The sequence below is a fragment of the Symphalangus syndactylus genome, chromosome 10 (genome assembly GCF_028878055.3).
Source record: "Symphalangus syndactylus isolate Jambi chromosome 10, NHGRI_mSymSyn1-v2.1_pri, whole genome shotgun sequence".
Lineage (NCBI taxonomy): Eukaryota > Metazoa > Chordata > Mammalia > Primates > Hylobatidae > Symphalangus > Symphalangus syndactylus.
The window spans coordinates 20,343,711-20,357,006 of record NC_072432.2 but is presented as its reverse complement, the minus strand read 5'-3'; the positions used below and the strand labels follow the sequence as shown (position 1 = coordinate 20,357,006).

At 46.3% G+C, this 13,296-nt stretch overlaps 1 protein-coding gene and 1 non-coding gene across 5 annotated transcripts in view; one reads left to right on the top strand and one right to left on the bottom strand.

The window, feature by feature from the left end:
* DHTKD1 (dehydrogenase E1 and transketolase domain containing 1) overlaps positions 1–12,602 on the top strand; it is a 55,647-nt gene extending 43,045 nt beyond the window's left edge. For 3 of the 4 annotated variants that reach the window (XM_063610098.1, XM_055296631.2, XM_063610097.1), the window contains 5 exons: positions 658–822; positions 2,687–2,769; positions 3,766–3,935; positions 7,613–7,698; positions 9,873–12,602. In XM_063610098.1, the coding sequence (XP_063466168.1) occupies positions 658–822; positions 2,687–2,769; positions 3,766–3,935; positions 7,613–7,698; positions 9,873–9,974 (606 nt within the window). In that variant the 3' untranslated portion in view covers positions 9,975–12,602. Of the gene's footprint in view, positions 1–657; positions 823–985; positions 1,299–2,686; positions 2,770–3,765; positions 3,936–7,612; positions 7,699–9,872 lie in introns of those variants that run through there. The other variant, XR_010113807.1, reaches the window with a different exon arrangement.
* On the bottom strand, positions 1,305–1,411 carry LOC129492342 (U6 spliceosomal RNA). The gene has a single exon (XR_008660804.1). It is a non-coding gene; the product is annotated as a U6 spliceosomal RNA (small nuclear RNA).
* Positions 12,603–13,296: the final 694 nt, after the last annotated feature.

Below are 13,296 nucleotides of genomic sequence, written 5' to 3'. Positions count from 1 at the left end.
CTGCTTGAGTCCAGAGTTTGAGGTTATAGTGTGCTATGATCATGCCACTGAACTCCAGCCTGGGCGAGACAGCGAGACTCTGTAACAGCAACAAAAATAATTGTCCAGATTTTGTCAACTCTCTTTCTTTCCTTTCACTGCCTTTGGGGTAGGGTTAAGAGTTATGCCTCGGCTTTCTGTCCCACCAGGATCTTCTGAGATTTAACTTCCTTGCCCTCAATTTTGCAACCTTTCTATTAGCTGCTTTTGATTTTGTTTTTGTCTTAAAACACACACACACACACACACACACACACACAATCATTTTGTTTATTACATTAGGAAAGTGAGATTCTGAAAGTGCTTCCTTCCGCTATCTTAATCCTGTAGTAATCAGAATATGTATTTTTTTTTTTTTAAAGTCCTTTCCAGATGATTCTTGCTATCAGCCGTGTTTGGGAACAATTGTGTTAGATGACACAGAATTGGGCCAGTGAGAACTTTGGTTAATACCTCACCGTTAATAAATTCACCTGCTGGTATTTTTCTGTCATGTTGGGCAATAGCGTTTCTGCTATAATCGAGAACACCTGTGTTTCCCTTTGGCTAGCCCCTTGTCACTACAACTGAAATAGATGATCTGAATGTTCGTCTCCTTTCTTGGCACTTCTCTCCCAGATGTGTGACAGTGCGGAAGAGGGGGTGGACGGGGACACTGTGAACATGTTTGTGGTTCACCCAACGACTCCTGCACAGTATTTCCACTTGCTTAGGAGACAGATGGTCCGGAACTTCAGAAAACCACTCATTGTCGCTTCCCCTAAGGTGTTACTCAGGCTCCCGGTAAGTAGAAGAAGCTGGCAAATAAGCCTTCCTCCTTTTGTCATTTTTTGCACTCCATTTTTCTCTGTTTTCCATATCTAATTATATTTAAATTACAGAAACACCTTTTTAGTTTCAACTGACTTTGCTACTTTCATTTTTTTGTTGTTGTTTGTTTTTTGAGATGCAGTCTTGCTCTGTCGCCCAGGCTGGAGTACAATGGTGCCATCTCATCCCGTTGCAACCTCTGACTCCTGGGTTTAAGTGATTCTCCCGCCTCAGCCTCCCGAGTAGCTGAGATTACAGGCATGCACCACCAAGCCTAGCTAATATTTGTATTTTTAGTAGAGACGGGGTTTCGCCATGTTGGCCAGACTGGTCTCTAATTCTTGACCTGAGGTGATTCGCCCACCTCGGCCTCCCAAAGTGCTGGGATTACAGGCATGAGCCACCACGTCCAGCCTGATTCTTAATTATGTCGTGGCACCAGGCAAAAGGTAATCTTTTTTTAAATTCATTTGTCAATTTTTTTTGTCATCCTTGTGCAGGGGCCATGCTAATCTTCTCTGTAGTGTTCTAATTTTAGTATATGTGCTGCCAAAACAAGCACAAAAGGCAATCTTTTTACTTTTTTTTTTCTTGAGATGGAGTTTCCTGTTACCCAGGCTATAGTGCAATGGTGCGATCTCAGCTCACTGCAACCTCCGGCTCCCAGGTTCAAATGATTCTTCTGTCTCACTCTCCCCAGTAGCTGGGATTACAGGCACGCACTACCACGCCCAGCTAACTTTTATATTTTTAGTAGAGGTGGGGTTTCACCATGTTGGCCAGGCTGGTCTTGAACTCCTGACATCAGGCAATCCATCCACCTCTGCCTCCCAAAGTGCCGGGATTATAGGCATGAGCCACTGAGCCCAGTCTTTTTCTTTTCTTTTTTTTTTTTTTTTTTTGAGAAAAGGTCTGGCTCTGTCACCCAGGCTGGAGTGCAGTGGCATGATCATGGCTCATTGCAACTTCTGCCTCCCAAGCTCAAGCTATCCGCCCACCTCATCCTCCTGAGTAGCTGGGACTACAGGCGTGCACTACCACACCTGGCTAATTTTTGTATTTTTTTGTAGAGACGGGGTTTCGCCATCTTGCCCAGGCTGGTCTCAAACTTGTGAGTTCAAGCAATCCACCTGCCTCAGCCTCCCAAAGTGCTAGGATCACAGGCTGGAGCCACTGCAACTCGCCAGTTTTGGTCTGTTTTGTTTCGGATGGGGTCTTGCTCTGTTGCCCAGGCTGGAGTGCAATGGTGCGATTTCAGCTCACTGCACCCTCCGCCTTCTGGGTTCAAGCGATTCTCCCACCTCAGCCTCCTGAGTAGCTGGGATTACAGACACCCGCCATTATGCCCAGCTAATTTTTGTATTTTTGTAGAGACGGGATTTCACCATGTTGGCCAGGCTGGTCTCGAATTCCTGACCTTAGGTGATCCGCCCACCTTGGCCTCCCAAAGTGCTAGGATTACAGGTGTGAGCCACTGCACCTTTTTTTTTTTTTTTCTAATAGAGGCAGGGCACCAGTGGGGATGGCGGAGTAGGAGGTGCAAAGGGAGTCTCGCTACGTTGCCCAGGCTGGTCTTGAACTGGCCTCAAGCAATCCTCCTGCCTTGGCCTCCCAAAGTGTTAAGATTCCAAAAGGCTATCTTATGTAACCTCAGAAACATAGTTTTACTCTGAAGTATACAGAACTGATATTTTTTGGCAAGGCATCTATTAGTACATGTGTTTCCTTGCAGTGCTAGGTTAGAACTTTGGTACTCATGTTTGATAGCGACCCTTGTAAGTGACAGCATCACATCTTTCTGTTGCTTGCTGGATGTGTGGCCTCTTCTCCCTCATAGGCAGCTGTGTCAACTCTTCAAGAAATGGCACCAGGAACAACATTTAACCCGGTCATTGGTGACTCATCTGTGGATCCAAAAAAGTAAGATATGTATCTCTGTTTTCATACCCTGTGGCAGAATTTTAATTAATGGGAAAAGTAGTTCACAGTAAGAGATCACAGGTGATGCAGATCTCTCCTCTCCTATTTTTATTTATTTATTTATTTATTTATTTATTTATTTTTGAGACTGAGTCTGGCTCTATTGCCCAGGCTGGAGGGCAGTGGTGCGATCTCGGCTCTATGCAACCTCCGCCTCCCGGATTCAAGTGATTCTTGTGCTTCAGCCTCCCAAGTAGCTGGGATTACAGGTGCCCGTGACCACACCCTGCTAATTTTTTTATTTTTAGTAGAGATGGGGGTTTCACCATTTTGGCCAGGCTGGTCTCGAACTCCTGACCTGAGGTTATCCATCCACCTCAGCCTCCGAAAGTGCTGGGATTACAGGCGTGAGCCACCATGCCTGGCCTCCCCTATCCTAATATAAGTCCTTTAAGTCAGTGGAGTATGAGTTAAGTGTGGGTGGGAAAGTGGACTTTGTAGGTCCATGTTGCTGAAGAAGGATCTCCAGGAATAGCCTGTGACTGAACTCAGCTGCAGAGACCCCCACCACCTTGTTCATAAGGCCTTTAAATCTGCACTGTCTCCCCTTTCTTCTGACATAATTCTCTTTTTTTTTTTTTTTTTTTTGAGATGGAGTCTTGCTCTGTCACCCAGGCTGGAGTGCGGTGGCGTGATCTCGGCTCACTGCAAGCTCCGCCTCCTGGGTTCACACCATTCTCCTGCCTCAGCCTCCCAAGTAGCTGGGACTACAGGTGCCTGCCAGCACGCCTGGCTAATTTTTTATATTTTTAGTAGAGACAGGGTTTCACCGTGTTAGCCAGGATGGTCTCGATCTCCTGACCTCATGATCCACCCACCTCGGCCTCCCAAACTGCTGGGATTACAGGCGTGAGCTACCACGCCTGGCCTCTTCTGACATAATTCTTACTTTAAAAAATTTCTCCCCTGCCCTATTCTTCCTTTTCTGTCCAACAGGGTTAAGACTCTCGTGTTCTGCTCCGGCAAACATTTCTACTCCCTGATGAAGCAAAGAGAATCTCTGGGGGTCAAGAAGCATGACTTTGCCATCATCCGAGTAGAGGAACTCTGCCCCTTCCCATTGGATTCTTTGCAGCAAGAGATGAGCAAATACAAACATGTTAAAGGTAAAGGGTTTTTCTTATTCTGGTTTTGATGTTCAGATACCTGAAACCCATTTCAACTCTTTTAAATGAAAAGACATGGTGGGGGTTATTAGAAAATAGAATCTTGGGCCGGGTGCGATGGCTCACGCCTGTAATCCCAGTACTTTGGGAGGCCGAGGTGGGTGGATCACGAGGTCAAGAGATCGAGACCATCCTGGCTAACACAGTGAACCCCCGTCTCTACTAAAAATACAAAAAATTAGCCGGGCGTGGTGGCGGGCGCATGCAGTCCCAGCTAATGGGGAGGCTTAAGCAGGAGAATGGCGTGAACCCAGGAGGCGCAGCTTGCAGTGAGGCGAGACCGCACCAATGCACTCCAGCCTGGGTGACAGAGTGAGACTCTGTCTCAAAAAAAAAAAAAGAAAAAAGAAAATTGAATCTCTGCTGGGTGCAGTGGCTCACACCTGTAATCCTATCACTTTGGCAGGCCAAGGCAGACAGATCACTTGAGGTCAGGAGTTCGGGACCAGCCTGGCCAACATGGCAAAACCCCATTTCTACTAAAAATATAAAAATTAGCTGGGCATGGTGGTGCACGCCTGTAGTCCTGGCTGCTTGGGTGGCTGAGGCAGGGGGATTGCTTGAGCCTGGGAGGCTGAGGCTTCAACAAGCCCAGATTGTGCCACGGCACTCCAGCCTGGGCTACAGTGTGAGACCCTGTCTCTAAACAACAACGAAAAAGGCCCAGCATGGTGGCTCACACCTGTCATCCCAGCACTTTGGGAGGCCAAGGTGGGCAGGTCACTTGAGGTCAGGAGTTCAAGACTAGTCTGGCCAACATGGAAAAACTCCGGCTCTACTAAAAATACATAAAATAGCCAGGCTTGGTGGCGGGCGCCTGTAATCCTAGCTACTCCAGAGGCTGAGGCAGGAGAGTCGCTTGAACCCAGGAGGCGGAGTGTGCAGTGAGCCAAGATTTTGCCACTGCACTCCAGCCTGGGCGACAGAGTGAGACTCCATTTCAAAAAAAAACAAAACAAACAAACTCAAAGAAAACAAATAATCCAATTTTTCAAAATGTGCAAAGGCTTTGAGTAGGCAGTTCTCCAAAGAACTGAATGGCAAATAAGCACTTGAAAAGATGCTCACTATTATTCATGTTAAAAGAAATGAAAATTTATCCAGAATGAGCTATGGCCACACACCTATTAGAATGGTTAAAACTAAAACAAAACAAAACAGCAGACTCATGCTATGAAGTGTTGATGAGGAGCAGAGCCACTGGAACCCTCACTCGCTGCTGGTGGATGAAAGCTGGTACAGCCACCTTGGAAAAAAGTAAGTTTGTTATAAAGTTAAACACCGAGTTACCATATTCCCCTAGTGGGCTCACTCATAGGTATTTATGCAAGAGAAATGAAAACACATTCACAGCCCAGGCATGGTGGCTCATGTTTGTAGTCCCAGCACTTCGGGAGGTCGAGGCAGAAGGATCACTTGAGGCCAGGAGTTGGAGACCAGCCTGAGCAATATAGCAAGACCCTGTCTCTACAAAAAATAAAAGAAATTAGCCAGGCATGATAGCACATGCCTGTAGTTTTAGCCTACTCGAGGGGTTGAGGTGGGAAGATTGCTTGAGCCCAGCAGTTCAAGGCTGCAGTAAGCCGTGATCATGCCACTGCAATTCCAGCCTTGGTGACAGAGTGAGACCCACTCTCTCAAAAATTTTTATTTAATTACAAAAGAGAAAATAGTCCAGGCACAGTGGCTCGTGCCTGTGCCAGCACTTTGGGAGGCCGAGGCGGGTGGATCACTTGAGCTCAGGAGTTCAAGACCAGCCTGGGCAACATGGCAAAACCCCTTTTCTAAAAAACAAATAGAAAAATTAGCCAGGTGTGCTGGCGTGTGCCTGTAGTCCCAGCTATTTTGGAGGCTGAGGTGGGAAGATCACTTGAGCCCGGGAAGTTGAGGCTGCAGTGAGCTATGATTACACCACTGCACTCCAGACTGGTTGATAAAATGAGACCCTGTCGCAAAAAATAATAATAAACAGGTTTACAGAAAAATCTGTGGGCAAGTGTTTATAGCAGCTTTATTCCTAATTGCCCCAAACTGGAAACAACCAAAATGCCCTTCAACCAGTGAATGAATAAACAATTAGTGGCACATCCATATAATGTGCGACTCAGCAATGGAAAGGAGTGAATCATTGCCGTCCATAACAACGTGAATCAATCACAAATGCTTATTACAGTTGCAGGAGCCCCAGGACTGCATGATTTCATTTATATGACATTATGGAAAAGAAAAAAACTGTAGCGATAGAGAAAAGATCCGTGATTTTCAGTGGTGGGGGTGGGAGCTGGAGTCGACTACAAAAGGTCAGGATGAGGAAATTCTGGGGGTTGATAGAACTGTTCTGTATCGTGATTGAGGTGGTGGATGCATGACTGTATTTGCCAGGAAAAAAAGAGACAAGCAACGCTATGCCATATTGGAAAAGCGTATATTTAATTGAATTTGAATATATAGAGAAAAATCTCTCTGAACATATCTCTAGATATTCCCCTTCATGTTTTGGTGTACGGATGCTCCACAACTTACGAGGGGCTACATCCCAATAAATGCATCGTAAGTTGAAAATACTGTTAAGTTGAAAATGCAGGCCATGCACAGTGGCTCATGCCTGTAATCCCAGCACTTTGGGAGGCCGAGGTGGGTGGATCACCTGAGGTCGGGAGTTTGAGACCAGGATCAGCAACATGGTAAAACCTCATCCCTACTAAAAATACAAAAATTAGCTGGGTGTGGTGGCACATACCTGTAGTCCCAGCTACTTGGGAGCCTGAGGCAGAAGAATTGCTTGAACCTGGGAGACGGAGGTTGCAGTGAGCCGAGATTGCGCCAGGCACTCCAGCCTGGGTGCCAGACTCTGTGTCAAAACAAACAAACAAACGAAACACATGAAAATCTGGTACATATACACGAGGGAATACTATGCAGCCGTAAAAAGGAATGAGATCATGTCTTTTGCAGGGACAGGGATGGAGTTGGAGGCCATTATCCTCAGCAAACTAATGCAGGATCAAAAAACCAAATACCACATGTTCTTACTTATAAGTGGGAGCTGAATGATGAGAACACATGGACACAAGGAGGGGAATGACACACAGTGGGGCCTGTCCGAGGGTCACGGGGGAGGAGGGAGAGAATCAAGCAGAATAGCTAATGGATGGTGGGTTAATACCTAGGTGATGGATGATCTGAGAAGCAAACCTCCATGGCACACATTTACCTACGTAACAAACCTGCACATCCTGCATGTGTACCCCAGAACTTAAAAAATAAAAAAGAAAATGCATTGAATACACCTAAACTACAAAACACAGCTTAGCCTAGCCTGCCTTAAACACGCTCAGAACACTCACATTAGCTTATTGTTGGGCACAATCATTTAACATAAAATCTATTAAATTTTATAATGAAGTGTTGAATATCTCAGATAATTTATCGAATACTGTACCAAAGGTGAAAAACAGAACTGTTGTATGGGCACTTGAAGTACAGTTTCTAGTGAATGTGAATCCCTTTCACACCATCATAAAGTTGAAAACTCCATTGTAGGTGGAATCATAGTAAGTTGGGGGCCGTCTGCATGTGTCTACTTGAAGCGCTGAAATGAATTTCTTCTCTCATAGATCATATTTGGAGTCAGGAGGAACCTCAGAACATGGGTCCGTGGTCGTTTGTTTCTCCAAGGTTTGAAAAGCAGCTGGCCCGCAAGGTAATCACACGTTTTCTCTGGTAGTGTTTTGTGTGCATGTTGTTTTTCTTTTCTGTTTTTTTTTTTTTGAGACAGAGTCTTGCTCTGTTGCTCAAGCTGGCGTGCAGTGGCGCAATCTCTGCTCACTGCAAGCTCCGCCTCCCAGGTTCACGCCGTTCTCCTGCCTCAGCCTCCCAAGTAGCTGGGACTCCAGGCGCCCGCCACCACGCCAGCTAATTTTTTTTCGTATTTTTAGTAGACACAGGGTTTCACCATGTTAGCCAGGGTGGTCTCGATCTCCTGACCTTGTGATCCACCCGCCTCTGCCTCCCAAAGTGCTGGGATGACAGGCGTGAGCCACCGCGCCCGGCCTATGCATGTTGTTTTTCTTGGAGTATCAACAAATGGATTTCTTCCCTATTGCCAGTTCAATTCTTTAAAGTTAACTAAAATATAAAATCTAGTTTTAGGCTGTTCTCGCAGAAGAAAATACTTGAGTCTTTACATGTTTCTTTCTTTTTTGCGGTGGGGAATGAAGTCTTGCTCTGTCACCCAGGCTGGAGTGCAATGGTGGGATCTCAGCTCACTGCAACCTCCACCTCCCAGGTTCAAGCGATTCTCCCGTCTCAGCTTCCTCAGTGGCTAGGATTACAGGCACCCGCCATCATGCCTGACTGATTTTTTGTATTTTTGTAGAGACTGGGTTTCACCATGTTGGTCAGGCTGGTCTTGAACTCCTGGCCTCAGGTGATCCTCCCACCTCGGCCTCTGAAAGTGCTGGATTACAGGCACGAGCCACTGCGCCCAGCCTACATGTTTCTTTTCTTTTTTGTTTTGCTGCATAACAACATTTTGGTCATCAAAATATTAAAATCACGTTTTAAAAAAGTGGTTACACTTGGCCGGGCACGGTGGCTCACGCTTGTAATCCTAGCACTTTGGGAGGCCAGGGCGGATGGATCATGAGGTCAGGAGATCAAGACCATCCTGACCAACATGGTGAAACCCCATCTCTACTAAAAATACAAAAATTAGCTGGGTGTGGTGGCCTATAGTCCCAGCTACTCAGGAGACTGAGGCAGGAGAATCACTTGAACTTGGGAGGTGGAGGTTGCAGTGAGCTGAGATTCCAGCCTGGCGACAGAAGGAGACTCCGTCTCAAAAAAAAAAAAAAAAAAAAAAATAGTGGTTATACTCAAAAAAATAAAAGCCCTTACCTTTCGGCTCCCCGTCCCACTACCCTCCTCAGCAGGTCTTATCCGAGCCTTGGACAAGCCAGAGGACGAGCAGGCTTGTTTTACAGTGTGGGACTGGATACACCCAAAACACTTGTTCTAGGCCCATCGTATTAGTCCGTTCTTGCACTGCTGTAAAGAAATACCTGAGGCCAGGCGCGGTGGCTCATGCCTGTAATCCCAGCACTTTGTGAGGCTGAGGTGGGCTGATCACCTGAGGTCAGGAGTTCGAGACCAGCCTGGCCAACATGGTAAAATCCCTTCTCTACTGAAAATACAAAAATTAGCTGGGCGTGGTGGTGTACGCCTGTAGTCCCAGCCACTCGGGAGGCTGAGGCAGGAGAATCTCTTGAACCCAGGAGGCAGAGGTTGCAGTGAGCCGAGATCATGCCGCTGCACTCCAGCCTGGGCAACAAAGAGCAAAACTTCGTCCCAAAACAAACAAACAAAAAAGAATAGGACAAATTCAAGAACTTGTCTTACCTTATCTTCCCTAGCATTCTATTAGTTGTTAATGGTGACATATTTGCCTCCAATCTATTTTTTTTTCTGCTTAGGCTGGAGTGCAGTGGCACAATCTCAGCTCGCTGCAACCTCTGCTTCTGGAGTTCAAGTGATTCTCGTGCCTCAACTCCCGAGTAGCTGGGATTACAGGGGCAGACCACCATGCCTGGCTAATTTTTGTATTTTTAGTAGAGAGAAGGTTTTTTCATGTTGGCCAGCGGTCTCAAACTCCTGACCTCAAGTGATACACCCACCTCGGCCTCCCAAAGCACTGGGATTACAGGCATTGAGGCACAGAGCCCTGTCCCTCTAATCTCTTCTGTGTAACTCATTATTTGAAAGAGGTGATTTATGGTTAAACAAGCTAAGAGAAATACATGCACTGTCTTGTTGGAACTAAGCAGAGCTCTGATCTAGTCAAAATGTCATTTTATTTCTTCTCTGCTGCACTTACAGCTCCGTCTGGTGGGCCGGCCCCCTTTGCCAGTACCCGCTGTAGGAATTGGCACAGTTCACTTGCACCAGCATGAAGATATCCTCGCCAAGACCTTCGCTTGATGATGACTTTTGAAGAAACACTATTTCTCTTTAAGAAAATGGCCATTAAGGCCGGGTGGGGTGGCACATGCCTGTAATCCCAGCACTTTGGGAGGCCAAGGCCGGTGGATCACCTGAGGTCAGGAGTTCGAGACCAGCCTGGCCAAAACGGTGAAACCCCGCCTCTACTAAAAATACAAAAAATAGCCGGGTGTGGTGGTGGGCACCTGTGATCCCAGCTTCCTGGGAGGCTGAGGCAGAAGAATCGCTTGAATCTGGGAGGCGGAGGTTGCAGTGAGCCAGGATCACACCATTGCTGTCCAGCCTGGGTGACAGAGCAAGACTGTGTCTCAAAAAAACAAAAGGGCCATTAAAAGAGGCCTCCTTCCTCTGCTCTCTCTCCCCCTGTGTTGGGTAACGTAAAAAGACTGTATTCCTTTAAGATGTTGGGATTGATATACATGATTTAATCTGGACTAGGTGGAATAACCAGGGGAACTGGTTATGAATATGTGAATGCAACCAGCAAATTTATCCTTGAAAGTGTGATGGTAGAAATAGGAAAACAACAAAAGAAAAACAATAACAAAAAAAGAAAGTGTGATGGCTGGGTGCAGTGGCTCACGCCTGTAATCCCAGCACTTTGGGAGGCTTGGGCGGCTGGATCACCTGAGGTCAGGAGTTCAAGACCAGTCTGGCCAACATGGTGAAACCCCGTTTGTACTAAAAATATGAAAATTAGTTGGGTGTGGCGGCATGCGCCTGAGTCTCAGCTACTCCGGAGGCTGAGGCGGGAGAATTGCTTGAACCTGGGAGGCAGAGGTTACAGTGAGCCAAGATGGTGCCACCGTACTCCAGCCTGGGTGACAGAGCAAGACCCCATCTCAGAAAATAAAAGGAAAGTATGATATTGTTATGGATTTTAGCTCTGAGTGAGCTGGAAAACTAGGTCATTATCTAGATGATTTCAGACTTAACCCTAATTGACCACATCTGACCAGGAAATACTTCTGAGTTTACAGCTCCACGGAGATGACCTCACTGCCTCTTGATTTGTTTGATGCATGTCACTTTCATTAATTTTCCCCCTCCTTTTTAAAAGTCCTGTGGCAGTACTAATATTTTCATTTTATGTAATCTCTGGTGCAGCTTTCCAGCCACTGTATGAAGTGTCTCCCCAACACTAGCAAATCTAGGTCCTACTAAATACAAATCTCTGGGTGGATGATCTTCTAGTGCTGTATTTTTAAATTAAGGAGTTTTAGTTATAATGAAATTGATTTATAGTCTGTTTTGCCGTAAACTTGTTTTTCTTTGAATTGTTCTTACAATGATATCTTACTATTTTTAACTGTCTTGGGTTTCTGATATGGGGATTTCAGCTCCTAGTTAATCAGTCTTTCCCCTACAAGTCCCCAGTGCAGTATGTTTATTTGTGGTGTTTAAAGAACATTTCCTGGCTGGGCTCTGCGGCTCACGCCTGTAATCTCAACACTTTGGGAGGCTGAGGTGGGTGGATCACCTGAGGTTGGGAGTTCGAGACCAGCCTGACAAAACATAGCGAAACCCCGTCTCTACTAAAAATACAAAAATTAGCTGGGCATGGTGGTGCGTGTCTGTAATCCCAGCTACTCGGGAGGCTGAGGCAGGAGAACCACTTGAACCTGGGAGGTGGAAGTTGCAGTGAGCTGAGATCCTGCCACTGCACTCCAGCCTGGGTGACAGAGCAAGACTCCATCTCAAAAAATAAATAAATAGAGAGAGAGAGAGAAAGAAAAGAAAAGAACACTTCTTTATTTGAGGGACTTTTCCAGCACCAGGTGCTTGGGGATTTCTTAGAGATCACCAACCGACTCCCTCACTGTGAAATTAAACCGAGTACTGGAAGCATAACTAAACAGCGAACGATATAGCTTCACCTGACTCAGTGCTGGGGGCCTCTACCATCTACCGTTCTTGTGTCATGACGCTTTTTCTCTGAAGTGGTGTGGGAAGTACCAGGGGACTGGCAGAAGCCCAGGCCCTCTCTACTTTTACCAGCAACTGATGTCTTTCAGAATCCATGTACATACAGGCTGTTCTAGCCACAGTGGTAGATTTATGATTCACATCCAAAAGTGTGCCTTAGTTATCGATTTAACATTTCTCTAGTATTCATATCCCTATTCTTACTATATACCTCAGTGCATCCTTCCTGTGTCAAGCCTTATAAATCATGTAATTTAGCGCCACTCATGTAAATCAGTAAAATCACAAAGGTCTATTTAATGAAAACGATTTACCAATGTTGTATTTTTTTTTTTTTTTTTTGAGACGGAGTCTTGCTCTGTCCCCCAGGCTGGAGTGCCGTGGCGCAATCTCGGCTCACTGCAAGCTCCGCCTCCCGGGTTCACGCCATTCTCCTGCCTCAGCCTCCCGAGTAGCTGGGACTACAGGCGCCCGCCAACACACCCGGCTAATTTTTTGTATTTTTAGTAGAGACGGGGTTTCACCATGTTAGCCAGGATGGTCTCGATCTCCTGACCTTGTGATCCGCCCGCCTCGGCCTCCCAAAGTGCTGGGATTACAGGCTTGAGCCACCGCGCCTGGACTGTTGTATTTTTTTGACAAGAAAAAAAATAAAAGCACATGTCATTTTTTTTCCTCAGGGCTCCTGGATTTCTTGAATCAAAAGATTTCAAAAGTCTAAGCACAAAAATGAGATGGAAGATTAGATCCTTGTAAAAGGTTAGTTTAGGCTGGGCGTGGTAGCTCACGCCTGTAATCACAGCACTGTGGGAGGCCAAGATGGGCGCATCACCTGAGGTCAGGCATTCGAGACTAGCCTGGCCAACATGGCTAAACCCCATCTCTTACTAAAAATATAAAAATTAGCAGGGCATGGTGGTGCATGCCTGTAATCCCACCTACTCGGGAGGCTGAGGCAGGAGAATCACTTGATCTTGGGAGGCGGAGGTTGCAGTGAGCCGAGATTGCACCACTGCACTCCAGCCTGGGTGACAGAGCAGGACTCTGTCTCAAAAAATAAAAGTAAAAAAATAAAAGGTTACTTTAAATCTCTCCAAATTTCTTTTTTTTTTTTTTTTTTTTGAGATGGAGTCTCGCTTTGTCGCCCAGGCTGGAGTGGTGCAATCTCAGCTCACTGCAACCTCCACCTCTTGGGTTCAAAAGATTTTCCTGCCTCAGCCTCCCGAGTAGCTGGGACTACAGGCACGTGCCACAGCTAGTTTTTTGTATTTTTAGCAGAGATTGGGTTTCACCGTGTTAGCCAGGATGCCCTCAATCTCCTGACCTCATGATCTGCCCACCTTGGCCTCCCAAAGTGCTGGGATTACAGGCGTGA